Source organism: Spea bombifrons, chromosome 2 (assembly GCF_027358695.1).
Source record: "Spea bombifrons isolate aSpeBom1 chromosome 2, aSpeBom1.2.pri, whole genome shotgun sequence".
NCBI lineage: Eukaryota > Metazoa > Chordata > Amphibia > Anura > Pelobatidae > Spea > Spea bombifrons.
This window is the reverse complement of record NC_071088.1, coordinates 73,727,280-73,755,083: the sequence shown is the minus strand read 5'-3', so window position 1 is coordinate 73,755,083 and position 27,804 is coordinate 73,727,280. Positions and strand designations below refer to the sequence as shown.

At 40.1% G+C, this 27,804-nt stretch overlaps 1 protein-coding gene across 1 annotated transcript; it reads right to left on the bottom strand.

The window, feature by feature from the left end:
- Positions 1 to 8: 8 nt before the first annotated feature.
- Positions 9 to 27,762, bottom strand: LCK (LCK proto-oncogene, Src family tyrosine kinase). The gene is made up of 13 exons (XM_053454766.1): positions 27,337 to 27,762; positions 24,582 to 24,679; positions 13,163 to 13,238; positions 12,383 to 12,473; positions 10,187 to 10,285; positions 8,662 to 8,765; positions 8,323 to 8,472; positions 7,607 to 7,759; positions 5,186 to 5,365; positions 4,556 to 4,632; positions 2,519 to 2,672; positions 1,532 to 1,663; positions 9 to 740 (listed from the first exon to the last, which is right to left on the bottom strand). The coding sequence occupies exons 2-13, from the start codon at positions 24,672 to 24,674 to the stop codon at positions 538 to 540; spliced, it is 1,512 nt and encodes a 503-aa protein (XP_053310741.1). The 5' UTR covers positions 24,675 to 24,679; positions 27,337 to 27,762; the 3' UTR covers positions 9 to 537.
- Between the last annotated feature and the right edge of the window lie 42 nt (positions 27,763 to 27,804).

The following is a 27,804-nucleotide window of genomic DNA, read 5'->3' as shown; positions in this document are numbered from 1 at the left end:
TATATGATACAATCAAAATAATGCCATCTGAAAAAAAAACAATATATAACTTGTGTGTACAGTAAACAAGAAAGAAGAAAATTAAAGCCATTGTCTCGAAGGGTACATAAAATAAAACAAGCCATTATCATTAAGGGGTTAAAGTTCATATACCGGCTGGGGTGTCCCTTTTTATTTTCAATTGTTACTGAGTGGCCACGAGGATGAGATAAGGAAGAATCCGATGGCTTCAGGGTTGAATAAATGAAAGTGACAGTACATGAAAACATGGTCAGTATGGGCTTAGCCCTCTTTATTTACAGCATAGTGGAATGTCAGTTGCATTTTTCAACATATATAGAAAAGGAATTGCCATAAGACAGACACTTGTTTTACATGAAGCATTGTTTTGCTATAGCCATGTGGCATCAGAAGTGCTCATATCAGCCTATCTCTAATAATATATCTAGGTTTGATTTCATGAGTTTCGTCATGCTTGTGCTTGCTACTAACTATATCTGTCCACTTATGTGATTATGATGCCAGTGGTCGCTTTGCTCAGGGTTGGCTCTGATACTGGCTTTCTGTAGCTGTGAAGAAGTCTTCCAGCACGGAGCGGAGGAAATCAAATGTCGGCCTCTCCTCAGGAGTTTCCTTCCAACAGCGAAGCATCAAATCATACAGATCGCTAGGACAGTTTTCTGGCTGTGGCATGCGATATCCTCGTTCAAGGTGATCTATTACTTCAGGATTAGTCATACCTGATAAGAGAAGCATAGCATTGAAGATGTTCACTTCAAACATATGGTTTTGCACTTAAGGATTAGAGGTTAACTACGCACAGGAACAGCTTGAAAAGGCAGAGGCTGGTGTTCAGGTGAAATGCAAACATTAGATGCAATATAGCTGTTAAATTGTATTCCTGCTGTCTGCTTCCCATTCCCTTTAAGTGTAACAATGCTCTGTGGTAACACTATTACAATGTGCCTGTTAGTGAGAAGCCAGCAATGCAATGCTTTACTGTCAAATATAGTACAGCCTTTTCCCTGCAGGGGTATCCAACCGGCTACCGGCTTCATTAGAGCCAGACTAAACAGTACCTCAGACAGGACGCCTCTCTGTTGCCCACCACACACACACCATGTTCTTGGTTTTTTTTTTACACATTGAAAACTATAGAAATAGACCTCCTATATGCACCCTCTACAGAGGGGGTTGTGTTGTTCCTGCTGAGAGAAGCTTGACCTACTTCCACACATTGGTGACTTTAGGATGACGTCCTGCACCCCTGGCACAGATGCCTCAGTCGCATGGCAATAAGCCTGTCCCTAGGCATAAATCACCAATTCACAGGCATTACCCCCTGTGCCAAACACATTAATACAACATCCTTGTGACCAGGAAATCTCAACTTGCATTCTCCAAATGCAATTGTGTAACAAACTACCGCAGCATTCAAATAGTATTCTTTATAATAAAATCATAAGGTTAAACTCTACAAAGAGTAAAACAAGTAAGATTTTTTTGTCAATCTTTAATTTGATCAACTCACCTGGGTAGGGGATGCGTCCGTAGGTTACAATTTCAGTTAGCAAAACACCAAATGACCACACATCTGATTTGATGGTAAACTTTCCATAATTTATAGCTTCTGGGGCTGTCCATTTAATAGGGAATTTGGCTCCTGTAATTGTTATAATATCATTATTCTACATTGTAGTTCCCAATGGCCTTTGCTTTTCAGTGTGCTTGACTGACTGATATTACATCTGAAACTTTATTGTACATAGATTTTCGAAACCTTAAATGATCATTACAAACATTGTTTTTATACTGTTGTTCATCTTCTCCAGACTTCCTACTGTCTAATTCAACATAGCTAACATAGATGAAACACTTAATAACTCTGACTTCACACACTGTGACAGGCCATGGAGCATATTAGATTCAATAAGAAGGAAAAACTAGGTAAAAAAATATGTCTGTTAATTTAAACCAAAAATAGATTTAAAATACTGTTTATTATCATACCAGTATTTCTACCAACCCCCTGTTTGAACAAATCTGTGAGATTATGTATTGGATAAAGAGACTGGATGCATGAATAGAAAGTACAAAGGCTTTATTAGCACATCTGTTCCATTGTACAGTGCTGTGGGCTATGATAGCGCGCTATAAATCAATAAGTAATAATAATTTGTGTGGCAAAATGCAAGATAATAAAAGTGCCTTTACATGCATATAGATGAGATAAAAAAACACCCAGTAGTACTTAATCATATTTGAAACACATAAGACATCTCTTTTATTGTTGTTTTATAAATCTGCTATAAATTATGTATTTTAATTATTAAACAATACACCAACTGCAGATCAGGTGCTGGCACATGCGGCCAGCAGCTAAATATACCTGGCTGCACGGTTTGTGAGCATTAAAACGTATCCAGCTGCTGGCCCCACTCAGCATCAGCTGATCTTAAGGTACCAGGACCGCAAGGTATGCTCCTAAACTGTTATAACAACAGAACTCAAAATGTACCTTCTTTAGCTGTGTATGTATCATTCTGGATCAACCGCGCTAGACCAAAATCTGCTATTTTGCAACATAGAGACTCTGACACAAGGATGTTTGCTGCTCGCAGGTCACGATGAATGTAATTCTTACGCTCCAAGAATGCCATGCCTTCTGCCACCTGGACAGCATAATTCAAGAGAGAGAGACAATAGAACGGAATTAAGAAAGTACCAAAAAGAAAATAATGTCAGGAAATTAGAGGGAAGCTAAAAAAATTTATATTTAATATTTGGGGGAGATGTTTAAAGGGAGGTTCTATTTTTTTATTATGTATGAATGGTTTTTAAACAATATACAAAAAAAAAACAATATTCGAAAATGGTACATCAGATTTTATAGATAACCTATGACGTGACTCACCATGATATGACTCACTAAACTTTAGGTTTAATTACTGGCTGTGAAATAAGACATTTCTTTTATAAGGAGAGCACGATGGCCCTAAAGAATGTATGCTTAATACAATTAATATTTATACATAGCAGCTGGTTCACTAAACCATGAGTTGAGTTTACCCATTTAACTATACATTATGCAGGAGTAAACCTTGTCTGTTTCCCTTGTAAGTTGGCATTGGCAGGCTGGCCAGTGGGTAGGGGGCTCTTAAAAAAGAGCTGGTCCGTCTAGAAACAGCCTTCTCACGGAGATGGAATGCACCAAAGTCATGTAATGCTACGTTATGTGACCCCATGGTGCAATCTGAGCAACTAAAGATGTTCAGGGACGGTCCTTTTCCATTCCAGCATGACTATGCCCCAGTGCGCAAAGCAAAGTCCATAAAGACATGATTGGATGAGATTGATGTGGAACGTGACTGGCCCACACGGAGCCCTGAACTCAACCCCCATTGGGATGAACTGGAATGGAGATTGTGAGCCAGGCCTTCTAGTCCAACAACAGTGCCTGACCTCACAAATGCTCTACTCACAAAATCTTGTGGAAAGCCTCCCGAGAAGAATGGAAGCTGTTATAGCTGAAAAGGGACGACCGACTACATATTAATGTCTATGTATTTAGAATGCAATGTCATAAAAGTCCCTGTTGGTGTAATGGTCACAAGGTCGCAATACTTATCTATATAGTGTACATACACTTATTAACATACACACACAATAACATATACTAACATACACACATACAGCGAAATACTTACAAGGACTAACATGCTTGCACACACACATACGCACACATGGTAACATACTTATTTACACACAACCTTCCTTTGTTGGATCAGGAGGGGGTAGGCCAGTGCCAGCATTTATGCTCCTTCAAGGTACTCACACGCTATGTCTGATGATGTCATGTCTTGGCACTTTAACTCAGCGTGTTGGTCCTAAGGAAGCGTGGCCTGCTGCGCTGGCTTAGTGGTATGCCCAGGTGCGTGGGAGGGGGTTGGTGGGGCTGGTGTTAGGGCCCATAGGGGCCACGTGTATCCCAGTGTCTCTACTGGCTATTGGTGCTGTTTGCAACCCTGCGCTTAGTACCAGGCATACCCCCTGATGGGGGCCCTGTATGTTAGCATGAGTACATAGGTATACATGTGTGTTAGGATGTATAAGGGTGTGTTAGATGAAGTGTGTGTTAGCATGAGTGTGTATGTGTGCTAGCATGAGTTTGTGTTTTTTAGCATGAGTGCATTTGTGTGTGTTAGTGTAAGCACAAGGGTGTGTGCGTAAGTATGCGTGCCATTAAATATGTTAGTTACTGGGGGGTCAAGGGGGCTATCCAGCCATCCCCTGTGCATTGGCGTCATGTAATGCATAGTTAAATCTTTGAACATCATTTTATTGCATTAACATTTCACACTGGGCCAACTTAGCAAAAATAATGCATGGTACTTATTTAATCTGACAGCATCTAGCCTACAGTTATCTGAATAAACCCACTATACTGTGACTTCTTCAGTAACAAATGTGATTTTTAAGGCTATATATACGGTATACCATTGCAGACATTACAAGACTCATATATATATTTTACCCCCAATCTCACAGTTCGTACCTGAGCAGACATGTCTATAAGTTTATATATGGTTAGTTTAAACCCTTCAGCGGTCTTCAGGTAATCCACCAAGCTCCCTGTAACATGGAGGAATATCATGCACGTTAGCAGATTACTAATGGACATGACAATATAATATTTTTATTCATGATTAGCAAACTCAAACTGCATCTCTAGTCACAGCTCAGAAATCATAATTGTTCGAGAGTAGGAGTGAGTATATCCCATTTAGGCCTGCTGATAGAGCAGTGTCTCCCAAGTGCAACCATCAGCCTAAGCACCCTTATTCTGGTACTATGTGGAGTTCCAGAAGAAAAGGCAAGTATACTACAACAGGCTGCACAGCAATAATCATGCAAAACAGATGCATCTATTATGTTAAGCCCTTATTTGTGGTAGTAATAGAAGAGATCTGTGGAGAGATTCTGTCTGGACTTAGAGAGGTGGCCCACACCTTAGGCTTTATATGCAGTACAGTTTGTAAGCTTGAGTAACAAAGGTGTAGCATGACAGTGTGCGAGTATGTAATGAGGTGCATGTGTGGATATGCTGCATCAGTGTTTGTATGTGTGAGTAAAAATGATGGCTACATTCTGAGAACCTCTGTGCTAGAATAGACTTGCCGCTCACCATTTTCCATGTACTCAGTCACAATATATATGGGCTCCTGGGTTACCACAGCATGTAGACGGACCAGCCTTGAGTGCTGGAGCTGCTTCATCAGGTTGGCCTCCTCCAGGAAATCAGAGGTGGACATTGTGCCTGTTTTCAGGCTCTTTATGGCAACCCTGGTGTGCCCATTGTAAAATCCTTCACAAGACATAATGAAAAAGCATTGAACTGGGAAAGATGCACATTAGTGTCATTGCACTCTCAACATTGTACCACATATTATGCATCACAGATAATTTAGACATCATTATTTAGAAGCATTATAGAGGTGTGTTAGCTGACCATATTACTTGAGCCAAGTCAAGGCCACTTAGTTCCTAGCCAACTAGCGCTGCCTCCTCAGCATTTCCAAAGCCCACATGGCAGTAGGTTGCCTTGTGTATGGAAGAAAATTCTCATTAAAATTAAAGGTATTGTGATAGAATCCCAGGAATGGTACTGAATGATATATGTAGCACCAAGAATATTACATAACCTACACGGGCTGTAATAAAATACACATTTTACTCATTTTTTGGGAAACAAGCATTTATTTATTTTATTGGTATAGCTGTTTAGTTAGTGCTCAAAAGAGCTATGATTTTATTTTGATTGTTTGTCATCAACCTGTCACAAGGTACCCTAATTTGGTTCCATGTTTGTTTCTTGGGATGCTAGCCACCTAGCAACAGCTGATGGGTTAAGCGGCAGCATCCAGAGTGTAAGTGCTACCCGAACGCTGCGTGTGCATAGAGAGCGCAATTCAAAAAGTGGTCATATGATCAGGTTCCCTGAACTTAATGTGTGTAATCCAAATCACCTCAGAATACTTATGGCAGCATAGATGAACTATTCCCTTTCTGTAGCTGCCACAGAGTCTATAGAAATTATTAGAAAGTCCCAATGGACTGCATTATAAAAGGTCTCCAAAGAGAATAATTCCTGCAGAGGATATTTTATCTTTCTCTTCTAAGAAAGAAGGCTATGTCATAAACAAAAATCAATATTACAGACTGAAAGCTCCATTACTTACCTACGTTTTATCTTAGACACAGTACCAATGACTCTAACCCCCCCCAAAATGGGAGGATTTAAAGGACGATATAAAAGAGAATCCTTTGGGGGCATAGCGAAAACATTTGGGAAATGCAGACAAACAATGGAAGAAGTTCCAAATTTTTGATACATTCTGCCATCCCACCTCCTCGACCCCTTTTATAGCCAGGCCCTTCAGTGTCACAAAAACTACAGATGCATCTCTGGATGAGCAGGGAGCATCCACTACTGAAAAAAACAATACTGGGCTTTGGTCTCCAAAGGAAAGGTTATTGCACCTATTGACACCAGTGGCAAGAGGTTCTGAACTACCAAAGATACACATATCTCACCCTTGGTTGACGCAAACTCCAAGTGGTTACCATAATGTGTTGAAGAGCAGAACTAAGACATCACACATTACTGCTACCACTGTAGAGCTACATTTAGTAGAAGATTAACCAAATGGTTAACGCAACCTGGTGGTAATGGGGGTTACACTGTAAGATGTATTTTATTTGATACAACCTGTTACCTAAGCAAAAACAGATGGCTAAGAAGACCACTAAATAAACTCCTGACATGTAGCATTATTCAAGTTTATATTCTAACTGATGCTGGTTTGCTATAAAGAACATTTCATCCCGTGGTATGGATGCTCAAGTGTCTTGTGTTCTTGAACGCACATAGTACGAGCTTTCATTTGTTTCAACCAAGTCTTAGTTTCTGAAAACCAAGTTTACAGCAACATATTAATCAGGATTGATATTTCAACTTTTTCCACTTTCTACGGCTTTCTACCATGACATGCAGATAGGTTAAACATGTATCACTTAAACCACAGAGACTTATTTCCTGCTAACTACTGAACAAATAGGGCGTGCACCAATTTTATACATCAAAGGTAGAGATGTTGTCTCCAATTCTGTATAGCATTTAGCAGCAGAAAGTGGAGACTTACCCATGAGCGTTATTGTGGGCTTAAGCCCCACTCCTAATAGGCCACAAATCATCATAAGCGTAAGTGCATGAGCTGGAGCCGAGCTGGTTCTGAATTCTCCCTTTTGATTTATGGGTTTATGTGTTAGTCAAGAAAGTTTCTCACAGGGACCCAGCTATGTATTCTGTTGGTAGAGTAACAGCTGGATAGCCCATCTCAACGTCCCTCCTTAACATGTTCTGCAAAAAAAAGGATTACCCAAAGGCTCCCTCAGCACCCTGATTGGTAGCACAGCAAATAATTTGCTTTTTACGCTATTATAAACTGGACTCGTTTTTACCGGGGAAGGGCCCTGTAAGTCTGCTTCCAACCCATCTGGCATATATAAGGCAAATAACAAACACATATAAAAAGAGAGTACTCACCCATCCATACTTCTCCAAACTGTCCAGCCCCAAGCTTCTTAACCAGTTGTAGGTTGTGGCGTGGAATTTCCCATTCATCAGCCCACCAGGGTTTTTGTGGGCGTTGGGTTTGGCATGGCTCTTTCAAGAGAGTGCACAATCCATCCAGGTTACCTGAGAAAGGACCAATATATTCTCACATTGGGAAAATCTGGGAGAAAATACAGAGCATCACCAAGTTTCTATTTTTTGGACTTGATTCCATAAGAGGCTCCTTCTTAATAAGAGTTTACATGGTATCTTGTACTGTAGATTTCTTAGTTGCTAAGAATGGTCCCAGATATGTTTAGTGATCAATTGTAGAAATAGCAGGGAGGAGAGTCGTGTTTGCCATTCAAAAATGTAGTCCAAACTAGTAAAAGTATCTGTTGTATATCAAGTAACATCAACTGTACTGTTTTGTTTTTTTACATAGATGTCTGCTACCTACATTATGTTGAAGTTTACTGGACCAAAAGAGAAAAAAACATAAACATTTGCATCAAAACTCTTTTCTCTACAAAATGCCTTAGTTATTAGATACTTGCTATAAAAATGTTATTATATATTGTGGTATAAATAAAGATATGCCAAAAATTGAATTAAACACACAACTATGTTAGAGACATGAGCCTTAAATGCAAACACAGATCTATTCATTTGGCACATGTATTTGCTGCTCTTGCCCCCATTCTCACGTGTGTAATGTTGCACCAGGTCATTAAGGTTGAGGAAAGTTTTCCGCGGAGAAATGTAAAATCCACCGCTGTCCAGGTTACGAATCTTGTAATGCTTTACTACTTCTCCTTGATTTTGATCCATGTCTCTCACTGACAGTGAGTAGGAACCTGGGAGCAAACAGCAAGAAGAAATTGAAATAAAACTAAAGGAAAACAGATTTATTTTAGAAATGGAAGTTAGAGTAGAAAAACATAAGTACTTGAAGTAACAACTTTTGCACATGCGCAGGATGGAATTGAAGGTAAAAGAAAAACTGTGAGACTGCTTTTTAATCAACCAGCAAAAATCTTTATTACCTTTATTGGTTTCACTTTCTCGTACAAGGAAAGAACCTTGTTGGTTTCCAGGTGCTAGAAGCTGCCTCTCTGCATCTTTACGACCAAGATCTTTAAAGAACCATCTGAGAACGGACAAAAAGTGTTAGTTGCTTTGAATCTTCACTATGTAGTGCTGAGATGTCATATCCTGATGCTCAGTGTCTTGAAGGAGTGCAGTGCCATTAAATGCAGTATATGGAGGCTGCACCAGTCTGGCACAGACTATAGTGTAAATGGGCTAGTTGGAGAGATTCACCAGTGAACCAGTGAATAAGGGAGATGATGCCTTGTCACTACTAGGGTGCTCAAGGGACTCTGGACTCTATGCCCATGGTCCTGACATCCTTATTGTTTCCTAACCCATCTGTGGCTGATCTAATCGAGGACCTTTAAATATTGGGGCTAGTCCCAACTAGCTTTGCTGGAGCATTGTTTTCCTGGTGTTAAGACATATCTGCATAACCCGTGTTGCTATTGTATTCTGGTTATTGGCGCTGGTTTACATTTACGTCTTACTCCTTCGGTACCTCGTTTGGATCCTCTTTAATCCTATAATTGAATCTGTGTATTTTGTTTATACCACTGCCTTATCCTCATGTATGACCATTATTTTCCTGACACAGTCCTCTGCTGTGTAGCTCAGTCTCCTGTCATTTACCAGTTTGCATCTCAGCTCCTGTTGTCCGCCAGTTGATATTGTTCCAGACTTCTCTTGTCTACCAGTTTTGTACCTTGTAGGCAGATGGTGCCCAAGCATAGAACTAGGACTGTAGCAGACAGCAGCCTACAAGCAGAAAGTTGCAAGTCTACCTGCCCAATGCAGGGTTTGGAGACTTCAAACATGCCTCCACAAAGATTCTCGCCTTATTCGGTACACACAATTGTGAATTTACCCTAGTGAGCTTCTGCTGCTGGTATTATGAATAGTTTAATCAATGAGATTGTTCTATGCACAATTGAATTATGTGTTATACAAGGCCAGTTCAGCCCACCTTCCTGAAGAAACTTGCCAGTAATGGGGATTACAAACCACAGCTCGTCTGCAAACTTTTCCTTTAGTGTATACACCCCAATAATCGTCTCCACAATTACTCAGAACTGGAATGCAGCTGTTGTTAATTAATCGGAAGAATTTCGTTAAAAAAACATAGAACATTATTAAAGGGTTTTGAGGTCACATACAGGCATAAATCATAAGGATATATGTAGAAATGGTCCAAAATGGTTCAGTTCACACTTGCCACCTATATAGTCACCAGTTGGCCCAAGACATGAGGTTAAGAGGTGGCTTACTATTGAAGAAATGGGACAGGTGTGAATATTTACAAAACTTGAAAGCACTGAATTAAAAATGAAATAGTAGTCTAACCATAGCTTGAGTCCTGATTGTTAGCTAATCTCAAACTAGACATTCCACCACACTAAGATCTAATCACATTATCTGGAAATATATACCGGTAATACAGTATTTTTTTGCTCTTAAACTATACATATAGATACTTACAGTTCCGTCTCTAAGCCATTTACTTCTGCCACAAAATTATAAGGTACAAGTCCCACTTGTCCTGTCCGAAGTGACTGAGCTTTCCACCACTCTCCAAATCTACAAAGGTCAGACAAGTAAGTTTTAACATTTTAGATTTCAAAAAACTGCCATAGCTCCTTATCAAAACAGCCCATTACATTTTAACAATATTATCTGAAGAAAGAATGTGATTGTATTATGCCCTTAGAGCCCTTAGAGATGCAGTGAAGGTACACTTGAGTGCATGAAGATACACAGTGAAACTTGAACTTCACAACACCAACAGTCCTACATAGTCCATCTGACCAAATGGGCAAGTAGGGTTGCATAGTGATACTGTCACTCTAGTGGCAGATCTCGCCCTGCAATGTGCGTTCGCCAGTTGGATACATGCAGGAGCATAGTACATGAGTATAAAAAAAGATGCAGCCATATTTATCCAGCTGGCAGACACATTTAAAGTGCTGGACTGCTTAGTCATGCTTCATGCCCATCCCACAATTACACCCATTGCTCCACCCATACGCCACCCATCACTCTGCCTTACGATCTACCCATAGGCACACCGTATGAAAACAGGGGTGAGTCTAGAGTTAGTCGCACCTGGGTGCAGTATTTCTTCAGGGCCCTCTATAAGTTTTCTCTAACACTATACTTTCATACACGCACTTTTTTCTCCTGCTTTTTGTCCCTCTCCCAGCCACTAAACCTATTCTCATCCCTGACACTTCAACACCCTCCGCTGACACACACATGCTAACGCCATATAACACACACAATAATGCTAACACCATATACTTACATATCGTCACACCATATTGTAACAGACACATACATGCTAACCTCATATGTTCACAAACACTAACACGTTACAGTAACACACACTAACACCATACACTGATGTACAGGGATGCTAACACCATAATGAGTCTAACACAACATGATGATATACACACTCACATTACTGCCATGGAGTAATATTTAATAGTGTTCATGCACAACATAATTCAAACACTCTAACAACACACTCTTATGTACATGCATCACACTCTTATTCACATACACATACTGACTCTAATACTATTACACTACAGAGACTCTACTCCCTTTCCTCCTTTTACCTCACTGTCTCCCATGCAGCTGGCACTCTACTCAGTGACGTAACAAAAAATGCCAGGCTCTTCTGCAAGATGTATGGTTGGGACACTGAAGTTTTTCCTACACGCACACTAACATACATGCATATACAATACCATACTTACACAGACTAACATCCTTACTTACACACACACGTATTAACACACACATATACACATATACAAACATACACACATACAGTACACACACTAACATACTTACACACAGTAACATACTTATTTAAACTTGCATACACACAACCAACCTTTGTCGGCTCAGGAGAGCGTAGGCCAGTGACAACTTTTTTGCCCTTTCAAGGTCTTTTTGTGAACGCTCGAGAATAACATCATATCCCAGCACTCAGGCTCATTCTGTTGGGTCTGAAGAAGCGGCTCAGTATGCCCGGTGGGGCAGTTTGGTGGGTCTGATGTTAGGGGCCACGGGGGCCTCCCTTACACCAGTGTCTCTACCACCACATATGGGTGCTTCAGTTATCAGGCACCTGGTTGCCGTGCACCTGTAGTCCCTGCCTTCCCTGATGGCAGTCCTGGAGATCCATGTGCTCATTCATGGAAATAGTACCCATTAATTTCAATGGGAGCACTGATTGGATGTTTCAAGCAGTCAATCAAGTGCAAGAATTGTCAGGTCAGAGAGAAGGAGGGTAACTACAGGACTGTAGCTTCTACCTTAGGTAAGTGTTTTTTTGTTTTATAAAAACATTCACATAGTATATTAATAAACATTCTTCTTTAGTGGGGCTACAAGAGACAGTAAACTGTCCCTTTAATGTATGCTGAATTAAACTAAAGACTTCAAAATAATATACATCCTCTACTTTTTCTGCCTTTGAACATGCAATCCATTTTTCATAAATGTGACCTCAGAGGAGGTACTTATTCACTGCAACAAATAAAGTCACAGATTTAAATAAAACTAAATTAAATGAATAGTCAATTTTATATCACATAATATTGGAGAGATATTACAATATATATGTGTAGCGTAAGATGTGTGTTTCAGTTTTATCAGACTTACGTCTCCAGTACACGCATTATCTCTCCAGCTTCAAATCCAAGATCTCCATCATGGACTGGCTCATATTTGTACAGGGCCACAACTTGGTTGTCTGCGAGATATACAACATTTTATGTTCATTTGCAACCACTTACTACACATTTTTTTTTCATATATATATATATTCAAAAACAAGGTGGCTGACATAATACATCATTTACTTATATATTTAATATAATATCTTTCTACTTTAATATGATCTTTCATTTAAACTACACCGGAAAATTCTTTTCCCAGCCAAATCAAGACGTTGTAACACTCTTCGTAGACTCTACTTTCAATATTCTTAAAAAAACTGCACTTGTTTCAGTTTAATCCTGGCTCTCACCCACTAGTCCTATTCTCTATCTTCTGAGCCATTCATGCATCTCTGTGTGCCTTTCACCTTATGTTACCTATAGTCTGTCAATACACCTGGCTAGGATAAATTTATTAGGCAGTATTTATATTAGGCAGTATCTGCAACAGTTACATTGAGGGTCAACTCCCATGAACCTGTCCGAGCCTCTTTCTGGCTGTTAGGTTCCAGTGTTCCTTTTGGATCTTTGAGGTCCAGTGGCTACACAAACCTGGGAGCTTAACTGCCCTGAGGAGGATATGGTTGTTGGTCAACAACTCCAATGAGAGCACTTTACTTATCTGTATCCTGGGATCCTCATTCCTGCCAAAACAATTTACACTAATTGTGTTTTGTTCTTGAACAGATTAATATGTGAGCCTTCATTTAGTCAGATATCTTACCATGCAGCGGGGATCTTGGAGGATTTTGGCTCATGTATGAAACCAATGGGTCCTGTGTTTCATAATTATTGAGGAGCTGTAAATGAGAAAACAGCAACTGTAAACATATTGATCAGGTTCCATAGTTTATTTATATTCTATCCATTGCTTGTGTTAGAATTAGTCCACTTAGTAGTTTTCATCTCTGGAGACACGATTTGGATAATGATGAATTTTCTGTGTTAGACAGTAAAGCTGACTACTGAGATTCATTATTAGTATTCAATATGTAATGTCATGATTGATTAGTTTCACATAGTAGTCTTTAAGCTCTGTGGTCAAACCAAATAAATAACATGTGCCATAAATGTGCTCCAGCGATTTTTCTGATTAAACAAATATGTATACAACCATTAAATACTTAGTTTTTCATATCTTCCAATGATATAATGTAGCCCAAAAAAGAAACAAAAGAAAAAACAAAAATATTGTGTAGTCATCTTTGTAAATGTTGGCCCCTGAATAAAATGTTATTTAATCAATTAAATTGTTAAAGCATTGGCATTAACAATAAATACAAAGAAAAAAAGTCCATATTGTCACAACCTCTCCACGCTACGTATTTCGCTTGCTGTTGAGCTTTAACCAGACGTGTCGAAGGCTTGCTCCGATGAATACATGACATATAACACTGTGTCATAATTTATTCATCCAAAAAAATGGAGAAGCCATGTGTAAAAAACACCTTCAATCGTTCAATAACTTGTAGAACAACCACCTTTAGCAACAATAACTTGAACTAATTATTTTCTTTATGACTTTATCAGTCTCAAACACTGTTGTAGAGGAATTTTGGCTGACTCTTCTTTGTAACATTGCTTCAGTTCATTGAGGTTTGCAGGCATTTACATATGCACAGCTCTCTTATGTCCTGTCACAGCATTTCAATCGAGTTAAGGTCTGGACTTTGACTGGGCCATTGTAACCTTGATTATTTTCTTTTTCAGCCATTCTGTTGTAGATTTGTTGGTGTGCATGTGATCATTTTCCTGTTGCATGACTCAATTCCAGCCAAGCTTTAGCTGTCGGACACATGGCCTCACATTTCTAGAATACTTTGATAGAGATAGGAGTTCATTGTCGACTCAAAATGTTTCCAGGCCCTGTGGCTGCAGAAACAAGCCCAAATCATCACCCTTCCACTATCGTGCTTGACAGTTGGTATAAGGTATTTGTGCTGATATGTTGTGTTTGGCTGATATGTTGTGTAGAATGATGGACTTTAAATTGTTTGGAAGTGGGCCTATGCCTCTTTCAGGAACAATTGCTTCTCTAAGATCATAGCTGATATCTTTCCTCCTTGGCATTCTGTTAACACACACCTGAATTCTCAAGACCAGCAAACTCCTAAAACTTGGGCTTTTATACACTTTGTGATGATCTATTAATCAAGGGCATTTGATTAGCAGCACCTGTCTGCTACTTAGCATCTTAATTCCTATGGAAATAGTAAGGGTGTACTTTGTTTTTTACACACGGCTTCTCCATTTTGGCTTTATTTTTCTTGAATAAATCATAACACGTTGTAATATGTCATGTGTTGTTGTTCATCTGCGGTTGTATTTGCCTAATTTTTTAGACCTGCTAAGGAACAGATGATTGTTATTATGTCCTGATATATAAAACCATAGAATTCAAAGAGGGTGCACTCTCTTTTTCACACGACTGTATATTATGTATGTAAAAATATATATATAAAATAAATTCATTTAATATTGTTAAAGGTAAAATTTTATATCTAAAATTTACAGCAATATAAAAATATAAAATATATCAAATACATAATTACATTGCAGATTGCAGATGGCAGCTTGAGATCTTAGCTCCGCTGCTTGCTCACCATAATCTGCATCCATCAGACCTTTGCAACCAACACGGGCAGACTGAAAAGACCCTCATGGTCATCGAGGCAAACGCTCCGCAATTATTTTTAGACCCCCGCGGTGCTAGACACACAACATCCCTGACCCAATATGGCGCCTTCACCAGCCAGTACATCAACTTCGGAGGAAGCTCCCTACTCACCATCTCTGGGTGATGCTCCTCCGTCTGCGGCCATCAGGAGATGTTCCACTCCCTCCCCACCAAGGCGGACTTTAGCAACCTCATCGCTGAGGTAAAGCACGCTCTGCATGAAAAGGTGGCAGCCCTAAGGGCAGACATAACAGGAGTGGAACACTGCACATCTCTACTTGAGGCATCGCACACCCGTGTCTCGCACCAGGTGTCAGAACTACGACACCTGACACCTGGGTGGCCTGGCCGCTGAACTTCTTCGTTCTGTTGAAGACTTCGTGAATAGGGGTAGGCAGTATAATGTGAGGCTTCGAGGCGTGAAGGCCCTGAAGACCTGCGGGCTTTATTACAGCGGCTCTTCAACACTCTCTTCGGCTGCGAGCCTGACTCCCCTATTTGCTTAGACAGGGCTCATCACGCCCTACGGCCACCTGGCAGACCAACAGACCCCCCCAGGGATGTTATTTGTTGTTTTTTGGACTTTTAAAAGAGGAGGTTATGGCGAAGGCAAGTAACTCCCGCACTTTTGTTTTTGAAGGCCAAACATTGGCGCTTTTTCAAGACCTGTCCTCTATTACTCTGCACAATAGGCAGATACCGAGGCCACTCACTTCGCTCCTACAATACAGGGATATTAGATACTGCTGGGGATTCTCTTTCCAACTGATTATGACCCATGAAGGTTCCACGTATCTCGTGAGAAAGCAACAGGATGTTACAGAGGTGGCAAACGCCCTTGGGTTCCCTACGCCACACGTGTTAGATTAGTCTCTCTCTACAATTCCCCCTGTACTTGCTCCTCGCAGTGCTGCGACGCCTAGACGCATAAGAACGAGATGCAGGGACACTGCAGAAGAGGATAGGTGCCCCACGTACACTCGTGAAGAGTGATGCTCTCTGACATATCTCACTCACACACGTTTTTTGTTGTTGTTTTTTTTCCTTATATATTGCCTATTGAGCCTTCGCAATCTTGCATCTCCGTCATGGGCCACGGGAAAGTGATGTTCTCCTTTGACATATCACGCTCACACATACGCATATCACTCAATTCTTGCTGTGTGAAAAGGAGGGAAATTCTTTTAATGGAAACTTTTGTGACTTTGACAATTTGCACATTTTGCAATTTGTGCACCCAAAGAAACCTGATTTTCTGAAAATGATATTGTTTATTCTCTTCTTTTTTTCCCTGTAAAATGTCTAGTTAACTTTCACTTGAGGTTGGCAGTTTTAAAATGTCACCCTTTAACATAATTTTCCAGTGTTTCCTAATTATTATTTTTTATTTAATTGCTTTATTGTTATAATTAAAACTAACTGTAACTCTTTGCTTTGATTTTGTACTATGTTCTTTCACATTCTTATATATTACAATATGTTTTCCAATCTGTATTTGCTAAATCATTAAAAAAAAATTATTTTTATCTCCTCATATCCCTTTTCTATAAACTTTTATTTAAAGGTAGATGTTTGCTTATTATAGGTTATATCTAAACAATTGCATCTAAGTGTGATGGATTGACTTTTGGGTATCCCTTTAAGCCAGGGAGCACAATGACAATGACTTTTTTTTAAATATAATTGTTTGCATCTACCATTTTGAAATGTGCTTTTGTATTTATTTTGTTATTAATATATATACATATATAGACCGATCATCCATAACATTATGACCACCTGCCTAGTATAGTGTAGGTCCCACTTTCACCACCAAAACCGCCCTGGACTCCACTTAATCCCTGAAGGTGTGCAGTAGTATATGGCACCAAGACATTAGCAGCAGATCCTTGTAAATTACGAGGTGGGGTCTTCATGGATCAGACTTGTTTGTCCAGCACATCCCACAGATGCTCGATTGTATTGGAATCTGGGGAATTTGGAGGCCAAGTCAACACCTTGAACTTGTTGTGTTACTCAAATCATTCCTGAACCATTTTGCTTTGGGGCAGGGCGCATTATCCTGCTGAAAGAGGCCAATGCCAATGGGGAAAACCGTGTCCATTAAACTGTGTACATAGTCTACAACAAAGCTTAGGTAGGTAGTAAATGTCAAAGTAACATTCACATGAATGGCAGAACCCTAGGTGTCCCAGTAGAACATTTCCCAAAGCATCACACTGCCTCCACTGGCTTGCCTTCTTCCCATGGTGCATCCTGGCGCCATGTGTTCTCTGGTAAGTGACGCATATGTACCCGGCTATCCACAGGATGTAAAAGAAAACGTGATTCATCAGACCAGGCCACCTTCTTCCATTGCTCTATGGTTCAGTTCTTATGCTCACGTGCCCATAGAAGGCGCTTTTGGCAGTGGACAGATGTCAGCATGTGCACCCTGACAGGTCTGCGGATTTGATCACACGGGTCAGCCTTTTCCCCCCTCGTGTGCATCAATAAGCCTTGGCTGTCCATGACCCTGTCGCTGGTTCACCGCTATTCCTTCCTTGGACCATTCTTACTGAATGTGGTATTTAAAGCGATATTCATCTCATTTCATTGCACGTCTTTTTTCACATAAATATTAGGTCATTTATATAGCAATAAAATGGAACCTAATTTGATATCTAGTTAAGCCCTGCCCTGATGTATCCATCTTCCCATTTAGACAAAAATAGGTTTTGCAAAACTGGGAGCAAAATATTTAAATAAATGCATGCTGTACACAACTTTTAGGTATCAGGTGTCATTTCAGTGACTGGAAATGTATTTTATATATATAATAAATTTAGGGTGATGACATGGCAGTTTGCTTGCTGTGACTAACTAAAATTTGAAATTTAGACATACACAACTTAGAATTATGGAAAAAATGTAAGCTTTATATTGCCCACTCATATCAGAATAGTATAGAGAACATTTTCAAAGAGATAAAGAAAGACACAAAAACAAGCAAGTGAATCCATATCAGAGAACAACAGATGCCAACACAAGGAGCCATCAAAAGTCTGTAAGGTACACAGTATAAGTGACAAACACAGATGAAATATACTCATATAGTAGAAGGCACATAAAACCTAAAACTAAAAAAAACTTTAATGTGTCAGAATTCCATTTATTTGCTGATTGCTACCACAAAACCATTTTGCTTTTATTCATCATAAATACACATATGGTATATTTAGCAACAGATTTTCAAGATAGACTTTTTTACATTTAGAATGCCCGTGTAAACATAGATTTCTTGTAAATAATCCTTACACATTGTAGAGGTGTCAGTTGCACTACTGGCGAGCCACCAGTCTTACTTTCACCCATTAGTGCTTTTTTTTGGGGGTGACTGCTGACACCCCTTTCTGGACAAGGTGCTGAAGACAGCTGCCTAAGTCGTCTGGCGTTAAGGCCTACCCTGTCATTGGGTAATCCATACATTCAGGTTAGTTGACGGTCTTTAGGACAGGTTTATGGCTCACTTTTTTGGCTGCCTCAATTTCTCATCTACCTAAGTGTCCCTCATAAGAAGAGACACTACGTCTTTGAGGCCCAAATGTTTCTTTTCTCCACTGATTCTCCATCTTTACGGAGCCTGAAATGTTTGATTAGTAAATTATAGTGTTCCCTAAACCAAAAAGTATCATTAATCTGTATGTTAACAGCAGGAACTGTGTTTGCAAATGTAATTGTGTTTAAAAAAATGCACAGTTCATCTTCCGCAGTAACATAATTCTCAATGGGTTGCACATATCAATAGCATACCTGGGAACTCTCCAAGTTCTCCGGGTCAAAACCCAAATCCTCCCAAGAATGCCCACTGATATCAGCGGGAACACCCACTGACATCGGTGGAAACACCCCGGACATCAACGGGAGCGCCCAGTGTGCAGTCTTGGCCACGTACCGCAAGGGTAGGCTCCGGGTAGCCAAAGCCCACAAGTTCTCAGGTATCATCAATAGATAATATGACAAAGCCCTTTGCACCAGACACTCAATGAAGTAAAATGTCACATAGGCATTGTCATCTGAATTGAAAGTTACATTCTATTAAAAAATTATCTCAATGTAACATTGTGTTGTGGTCTACAGTACTATGGGGTCTAGTACTGTAGATAATCCATGTCTCTGGAGCCCCTTTCCTTTTATGATCTGAAGATCAGACGAAACAACTGAAAAGCTGTCTCTTATACTTGCATGTTGCCAGATCTCACATGTCAGAGGGTAGTTTGCTGCTAGATATTCAGGATTTGTCAGTCAGTGGAGGGCATTACCATAGTATACTACCCCATCTCACTCAATTTAAGGATAGCCTTACAATATGTAAGACAGTCTCATTCTTTAGAATGCATCTCTTAATATGTTACCTGGTCAATCATAGAGGGCAATCTAATGTAATGTAATTTTCAGAGACCAGTTTCACAGTATACTATCTTGCTCATTAAACAGCAGTTTCCTTATGTGAAAGCCATTCCCAGTAACTGGAAAGCAGTCTAATTAATTTGTATGTATTATTATTATTATTATTTATTGTTTTATATAGCACCATCATATTCAATAGCCCTTAGCATTATATCAGTTCAGGTCATCGCAAACACCAAAATAAATATTTACCACAAGATGCAGTGATAGGAAAATATATTTTTAGATTTGTTCAATTTCCTGTACACCCTCCTCAGAAATATAAGATATACTGAGTGCCAGTAAAGGCTGCAGAGAGAAGATTTGTGACCCTTGCATAAACATAAACAGTACAAAAACTTCAGAAAGAGTCTGTTTGTGCCTGTTTCATTAAAGAGCACCAGAAAACCTGCGGCTAGGCGTGTCACATCCACTTTGGTTGGTGAGCATGACCCTCCCTCAAACTAGCTGTAGCTGAGCGGTAGATGTGTCCTCCCAGGCTAACCCTACCTCTTGCTGCAAATTTGGTAGGGACTGGCGTAGGGCAGGTGAGCCCAGGGGTGGTCATTTTATTTGCAGGTCCAGGAGTTTGAAAGAGGACTCCCAGGTGTGGGATTCATTCCTTCTGTTGTGTTTCCCGGTGGCGAATGGTGACCTCTATGGTGCAGCCTATTATTGAGGAAGCTGACATGTGGGTTGGTGGCCGTCTTGGTGGAGGGATATTGGCCTCACCAAGAACATAATTTTTTATGAAGGTGTTCCCCATTCTGATAGTGGTGGAAATTTTGGGTGACTGTATGGGCCTTACCTCCTCCTCCTCCATCCTGGTCCTAAAATTGCTGCGCAGTTTTGTCCTCAGCTGTCTGGAGCTGAACATAGGTTTTCAGGCCCTCCATGTGGGTTTCTGTCCCGCTGTCCCACCTATCCCTTCCTCTGTCCCGTATGTTAAAAGCAGGAACTGTGTTTGCAAATTTAATTGTGTTTAAAAAATGCACAGTTCATCTTCCACAGTAACATAATCCTCAATTGCTTGCACATATCAATAGCATACCTGGGAACTCTCCGAGTTCTCCGGGTCAAAACCCAAATCCTCTGGGTCGCAGGAGCAGGGTCATGACACGCTCCACTCCCATTTCCCCTTTAAATGGGAGTGTTTCCCATGATGTCGGCAAGAATGCCCACTGATATCTGCGGGAACACCCACTGACATCGGTGGCAACACATCCCGGACATCAGCGGGAACGCCCAGTGTGCAGTCTTGGCCACGTGCCGCAAGGGTAGGCTCCGGGTAGCCAAAGCCCACAAGTTCTCAGGTATCATCATTAGATAATTACTCAATGAAGTAAAATGTCACATAGGCATTGTCATCTGAATGGAAAATTACATTCTAGTAATAGGTTATAGGTTATCTCAAGGTAATTGGTTATCTCAAGGTAACATTGTGTTACCTTGACCAACATTCCACGAGGCCTCTACCTCCGTTGCGGTGCCGGCATTTCATGCTGAGTGCCGAAATATTTCGGTGCTCAGCAGTGAAGCAGCGGGCACCGCAGCAGAGAAGGAAGACAGAAGCTTTGTGCTCCCTCCGCTGGACCTAAAGGTGAGAGAAATATAAAGGGGAGAGGGTAGATCGTGAGTAGGGAGAGGGGTTAGAAAGTGATAAGGGAGGGAGAGGGGGTAGAAAGTAATAAGGGAAGAAGAGGGGGTAGATATTGAGGAAGAGGGTAGTAGGGAAAGGGGAGGGAGAAAGGGTAGAAAGTGATAAGGGAGGGAGAGGGGGGTAGATAGTGAGGAAGAGGGTAGTAAGAATATTTAAATAAGTAAATTAAATAAAGTAAAGTGAATTAACGTGTGGATGCATTGTGTGAATGAGGGAGAGCATGAGTTAATATGTGGATGAATTGTCTGAATGAGGGAGAACATGTGTTAATATGTGGGTGAATTGTCTGAATGAGGGAGAGCATGAGTTAATATGTGAGTGAATTGTCTGAATGAGGGAGAGCATGCGTTGTCTGAATGAGGGAGAGCATGAGTTAATATGTGGATGAATTGTCTGAATGAGGGAGAGCATGAGTTAAAACTTGGATGAGTTGTCTGAATGAGGGAGAGCATTTGTTAATATGTGGATGAGTTGTCTGAATGAGGGAGAGCATGAGTTAATATGTGGATTAATTGTCTGAATGAGGGAGAGCATGAGTTATGTATGTGGATGAATTGTCTGAATGAGAGCATGAGTTGTCTGAATGAGGGAGAGCATGAGTTAATATGTGGACGAATTGTCTGAATGAGTGTTATCTGGGTGCTGGTCAGGTTCTGTTTGGGCAGTGTGGACGCCAGGGCTGGCTTTGGGGTGTGCAACCTGTGATCTATGCCTGTAATTTAGGGAGTTTTAAATATACCTTTAATGCTGTGTTTTTATGTGAATTCCAATTGATCTATACCTGCAAAGCTGGTATAGATATATAGATATGGAATGTATAGATATAATGTATGGAAATATATAGATATGGATCTATAGAATAACACAAAAAGTGTTATTCTATAGATCCATATCTATATATTCCCATACATTATTTATGTATACCTACAAATACAGTGTTGTATGTCTTATTCAGTTGATTAATACCTGCAATGCTGTTTCCATGTATTTATTTGATCTATACCTGCAATGCTACATTTCATATATTATCGTATACCCGCAAATACAGGATTTGTATGTCTGATTCTGTTTATTTGATATATACCTTCAGTGCTGAGATCACAAGTGAATTTCAGTTGATCTATACATGCAAAGCTTGGTTTGTGTGTTAATGTGTTGATCTATACCTGCTATCGGCAGCAGGGACTAATATTTATATATATCGGCAGCAGGGGCATCAATACACAAGGGGCAAAAACACTAAGGGGGGTATAAACGACAATGCAGTGTGAAAAATACATCCTGATATAGACGTCTGTGATGTAGATTGTGTCCTGCTGTTTGTATGTTTTTGGTTATCAGTGTAGCAGAGCCTGTCCTGGGGTGTGTGTGTGTATAGCAGTTGGTGTGGCAGAGCCTGTCCTGGTGTGTGTTTGGGTGTTGGTGTGGCAGAGCCTGTCCTGGTGTGTGTGTTCAGTTGTCAGTGTGGCAGAGCCTGTCCTAGGGTATGTGTTTGGGTGTCAGTGTGTCAGAGCCTATCCTGGTGTGTGTGTGTTTAGATGTGGGTGTGGCAGAGCCTGTCCTGATGTGTGTGGGTGTCTGTGTGGCAGAGCCTGTCCTGGTGTGTGTGTGTGTGTTTGGTTGTCGGTGTGGCAGAGCCTGTCCTGGTGTGTGTGTCTGGGTGTCGGTGTGACTGAGCCTGTGTTGGTGTGTGTGTTTGGTCATCTGTTTCCTGGCGCTTAACTTACAGTAGGAATTATTTAATTTATATTTATCCAGAGATAAAATGCCCTCCTGAAGTTGTAGTGACTTCAGGGGACAAAATGTTCAAGGCCCTGAAATGATTTAGTGGAAAAGTTATTTATTGTGTTATAGTATTTATTTCAAGGATTAGTCGCACTCAGTTGTGGCTTCAGGCTTCCCACGTTGAATGATCAAGTATTATTTTAGTCCAATAACAAAAGTATAATTCCATAGCACATTACTTTTGGCAATATATATATATATATATATATATATATATATATAGTTTTTTCAGTGGTATGATTTAATGGTAGAAATTATGAATGCCCCCCCCCAGTTTGACTGTGGTATTTTGTGTGCCCTAGAGTCGCCATATGCCTTTCAACCCCCTTTATGCCACTCTGTCTGCAGAAATGCCTTTTAACCCCCTATATGCCACTCTGCCTCTAGAAATGCCTTTTAACCCCCTATATGGCACTCTGCCTCCAGAAATGCCTTACACCCCCTATATGCCACTCTGTCCCATGACATGCCCTATACCCCTATATGCCACTCTGGCAGGGCCGGCCCGACAATGGAGCCGAGTGGGGCAACCGCTCCATGGGGCACTTTTGAAGGGGCGGCACTTTGCCGCCCCAAGCCCTTTTTTTTTTAAAGCGAAAGAGAGAGAAAGGGGCGCCGAGTGGTTTTTGCTTACCAAGCTATCAGTACCCGCTCGGCGCCCCTCTCTCTCTCCTCTGCGGCGAGTCTCCCTGTTCGGTCTCAGTGCCGGCACCGAGACCGAACAGGGAGACTCGCCGCAGGACTGCTGAAAGGTAAGTACAAGGGGGGGGTAAGGGTAGATAATAGGGAGGGATAGGAAGGGTAGATAATGGGGGGGGCTGCAAGGACGGAGGGACAGAAAGGGTAGATAGGATTTTAAAATTCGCCCCAGGCGGCATTTTGCCTTGGGCCGGCCCTGCACTCTGGCATATAGGGGGTTAAAAGACATAGCATGGGACAGAGTGAGTGTGTTGGTAACACCATAACACACATAGCCACACACACTTACACTTACTCTCCTATCCTGTAATTACCTTGCCTGGACCCTAGGTATGTCTTAAGGATAGCTTGAAGAAGTGAAGCTTGAAAGGAACCAGGAGGTGTCCAGCTTTGTATCTTCTGAATATTGGGAAGTATGGCTCAGACCTCTTTTGTTATGGGTCTCAGGGCATTTTGTTGTGTGGTTGTATGAGGATGCAGGAATAACAAAGTGGTTGAGCATAATGGGACATGTCCTAAATATCAGCTTTTAGCTGGCATAAATCTCATTGACTGCCACAATTTACATTATCTTTCATGTGAGCGCTACTACACATGTACAGGAAGTGTGCTTTGAGTTGGAGTCGTCAGTTGGTGAAGAAATTTCTAATTCCAGTAGCAAAATGAATGCATGCACAAATTTGCATGCATTAAAATGCATTTAAGTCCAATTGGCACTTTACTTAAATATATATAAGTGGAGTATTCCTTTAATTTGTCTTTGCAATGAGATACTTATTTTTTACTTTGTAAGTTATTTCATATGACCATCAGTATAAGAACCATTTGGTTATGAGCAGCAGCCTTACTCCTGACTCCCTACTATCTAGACCTGTCTGATGAATAGATACTGACCGTAGACTTCTCCCGAGGCAGGTGGCAATGCTCACAAATGTCAAAGTTTTCCATCCAGTCATCTTCATACTCAGAACTGCAGCCGCACCCCATGGTCCCTGTCAACATAGTATAAAAAAAAATATAAAAAAAGAGACTTCAACGTCAGAGGTGTACAAGCCCCCAAATTATAATGGTTATAAAAATTATATTGTCCCATCATTTCGCAAATGCACTGGGCAGTAATATGTCTTCTTCATCCATGCCCATCCACAGTTTTACAGCCAAGAATCTTCTGGGTTGGGTAACTCCAACTGTCATATTTTGGGGAACTGAATGTGACAACAACTAAATTAAAAATAAGACTTTTCCTGATTCCTTACTTTCTTATTCCCCACTTGATTTGTTCTAAAAATCAGTAACATTGAAAATAAATAAAATGCCAGTGTTCAACATAAAAAATCATTGGCTTTCAAATATCTTTGCATTATCCACAGAAAATTATATATATAACTGAAACTGAGCTGCAGCACGGTGGGCAACACCATACAGCGGTTTCACAGGACAGGTTCCACTCAGAACAGGCCTCGCCATGGTCGACCAAAGAAGTTGAGTGCACATGCTCAGCATCATATCTAGAGATTGTCTTTGAGAAATAGACGTATGAGTGCTGCCAGCATTGCTGCAGAGGTTGAAGGGGTGGGGGGTCAGCCTGTCAGTGCTCAAACCATAAGCCGCACACTGCATCAAATTGGTCTGCATGGCTGTCGTCCCAGAAGGAAGCCTCTTTTAAAGATGATGCACAAGAAAGTCCGCAAACTGAAGACAAGCTGGAACCATGTCCTGTGGTCCGATGAGACCAAGATACATGTATTTGGTTCAGATGGTGTCAAGCGTGTGTGGCGGCAACCAGGTGAGGAGTACAAAGACAAGTGTGTCTTGCGAATGCCAACATGTACTGTGACATGGAGACATGGAGTTCACCAGAGCTTCACAGGTTTCCACTGGAGTCCTCTTCCACTCCTCCATGACGACATCACGGAGCTGGTGGTGAGACCTTGTGCTCCCCCACCTTCCGTTTGAGGATGTCCAACAGATCCTCAATAGGGTTTAGGTCTGGAGACATGCTTGGCCAATTTGGACATTTCCACTTAGGGGTGTACTCACTTTTGTTGCCAATGTTTAGCAATTAATGGCTGTGTGTTGAGTTATTTTGAGGGGACAGACACACACACACACATATATATATATATATATTAAATTTTTTAATTTCTATTTTTTATTTATTTTTTGAGGGGATATTTTCAGGATTCCCAAATCATGTTTTCCTCAGAAATTATTAAACATTGTAAATGTATTCCCTGTAAATAATTTAATGTTAATCTCATCACACAATAAATAAAACATGTAACATACTAGTATAAACACATTTAATGGATAGAACAAAGCAAAACGTATTCCCTGTCACGCATGGGTTAAATTGCCCCCAATAATTTATTTTTCAACCGTGAAAGGGCATTTTTGTATTTACTACAAAGTTTTTGAGTGCAAAATCATTCAGTTTTGCTAACAGATTTGGAAAGAGACTGAAAAAAAAGTATTTTACATTTTTTTTTATAAACCAAAGAAATGTTTTATCACTAGAAACCATTATTGTCACTTTAGAGATCTAGGATACAGCTTACATTTACGCTAAACTGGGCATTCATCAAGAATATCTTCAAAACTGTCCTGACATGTGACTTTAGGATTAAGGCTCACAATGTTTAAACATGTTAGTAATAGTAATACCATAATTTACAGATATGTAGAAAAAGCTAATAAAATGTTTTTATTAAAAAGAGTCATGTAAATCAGAGCCCCATCCCAACAAGTTACTATGTTTTTTATGTAGACATCTACCACTGATCATCGGGAAGAGCCATTCTTATTGTCATGAAGGGAGGCCTATCTTCTACAAGTTTATCTTCTATCTTCTACATTTTATATTAATTAGCTGGTTTCAAGTCCCTGTAACACGCGCTTTTTTTTTTTTAACTTCAGAAGTCGTTTGAGAATGAATCTCGGCAGATGTGGGTGCCATTTTATGTTAACAGCAGATTAGCAGAAAAGAGTGTCTAGTACATGTGGAAAGTATGGGGAAAATAGTTCAAATTAACAAGTTAACATTTGATAAAAATTTAGATGCAAGGGATCTAAAGGAATAGGTCCTAGATATAGACAATAATGTTCTATGTAAGATTGGGCCTGTGACTTTAGTTGAATGTTCCATTATTAAATAAAGCTCAATAAAAACGCGACAACACTTTGTTAATTTTTATAACAGATTTTCTTTTGAAAAAAATGATAGCCTACCTCATAACTTATTCAAAAGTAATAGGAAGTACATAACAAATTCTTGCAACTAGCAAACACATCTATGTTTCGGCAGTATATTTGTGTTTTAAAATATTTAATTGCCTATATTGTATATTGCCTATATTGTATATATTATATAAAGTACAAAGAAAAAAATAGTTACTGCTCTGAGTTAATTACAGACGTTATTGCTAGCTTGCAATATCTTGTGCGCAATTCAGTTTTAAGAAAAACGATTACAGACTTTATTTTAGTGGAGTCTATGAAATGAAGCAATACTGTATGGTATTGATAGGAACACGTTAAAATGAACAAGCATGTACTGTGAATTATCTAAGCTGTATATGCACTGCCTATTCTGTGTACTGTTGGGCAAATGTGGTACAATGGTTGTGTGATGGATATGAGACAGGTATACCTGTGAGTGGAGAGGCTGTACTGGAATCCGTCACATTAGGTTATGATCTTCATCTCACAAGTGGTCTCTCTTCTCTACTTTATATCTTCAGTTTGTTCAATTGGTTTCCTCTCTTGACAGTTTGTGTATTTTTTCTTTTAGATATAAATCCAGTCCAGTCTATTTTGTTCTTCCACTATTCCACGTAATCTACCTTTATCTGTCTTCTCTTATTCAATTTAATTAGTTCTCATCTCCTCCTGTTCAGTTTGCCTCTTAACTACCCTTCTATCACTTTGTAACGCTCTCACTTACATTGTAACTTCCTGCCTGTACATTTTTTGTATAACCATGGTACAACCACAAAAGAAGACTGATCGCTTGTTTATTCTACATCAACATCTGCAGAATATCACTCAGTCAAACACTCCTGACACATCAGATAAACAGATAACAATGGAGCACCTTATACACACACACACACTGTGG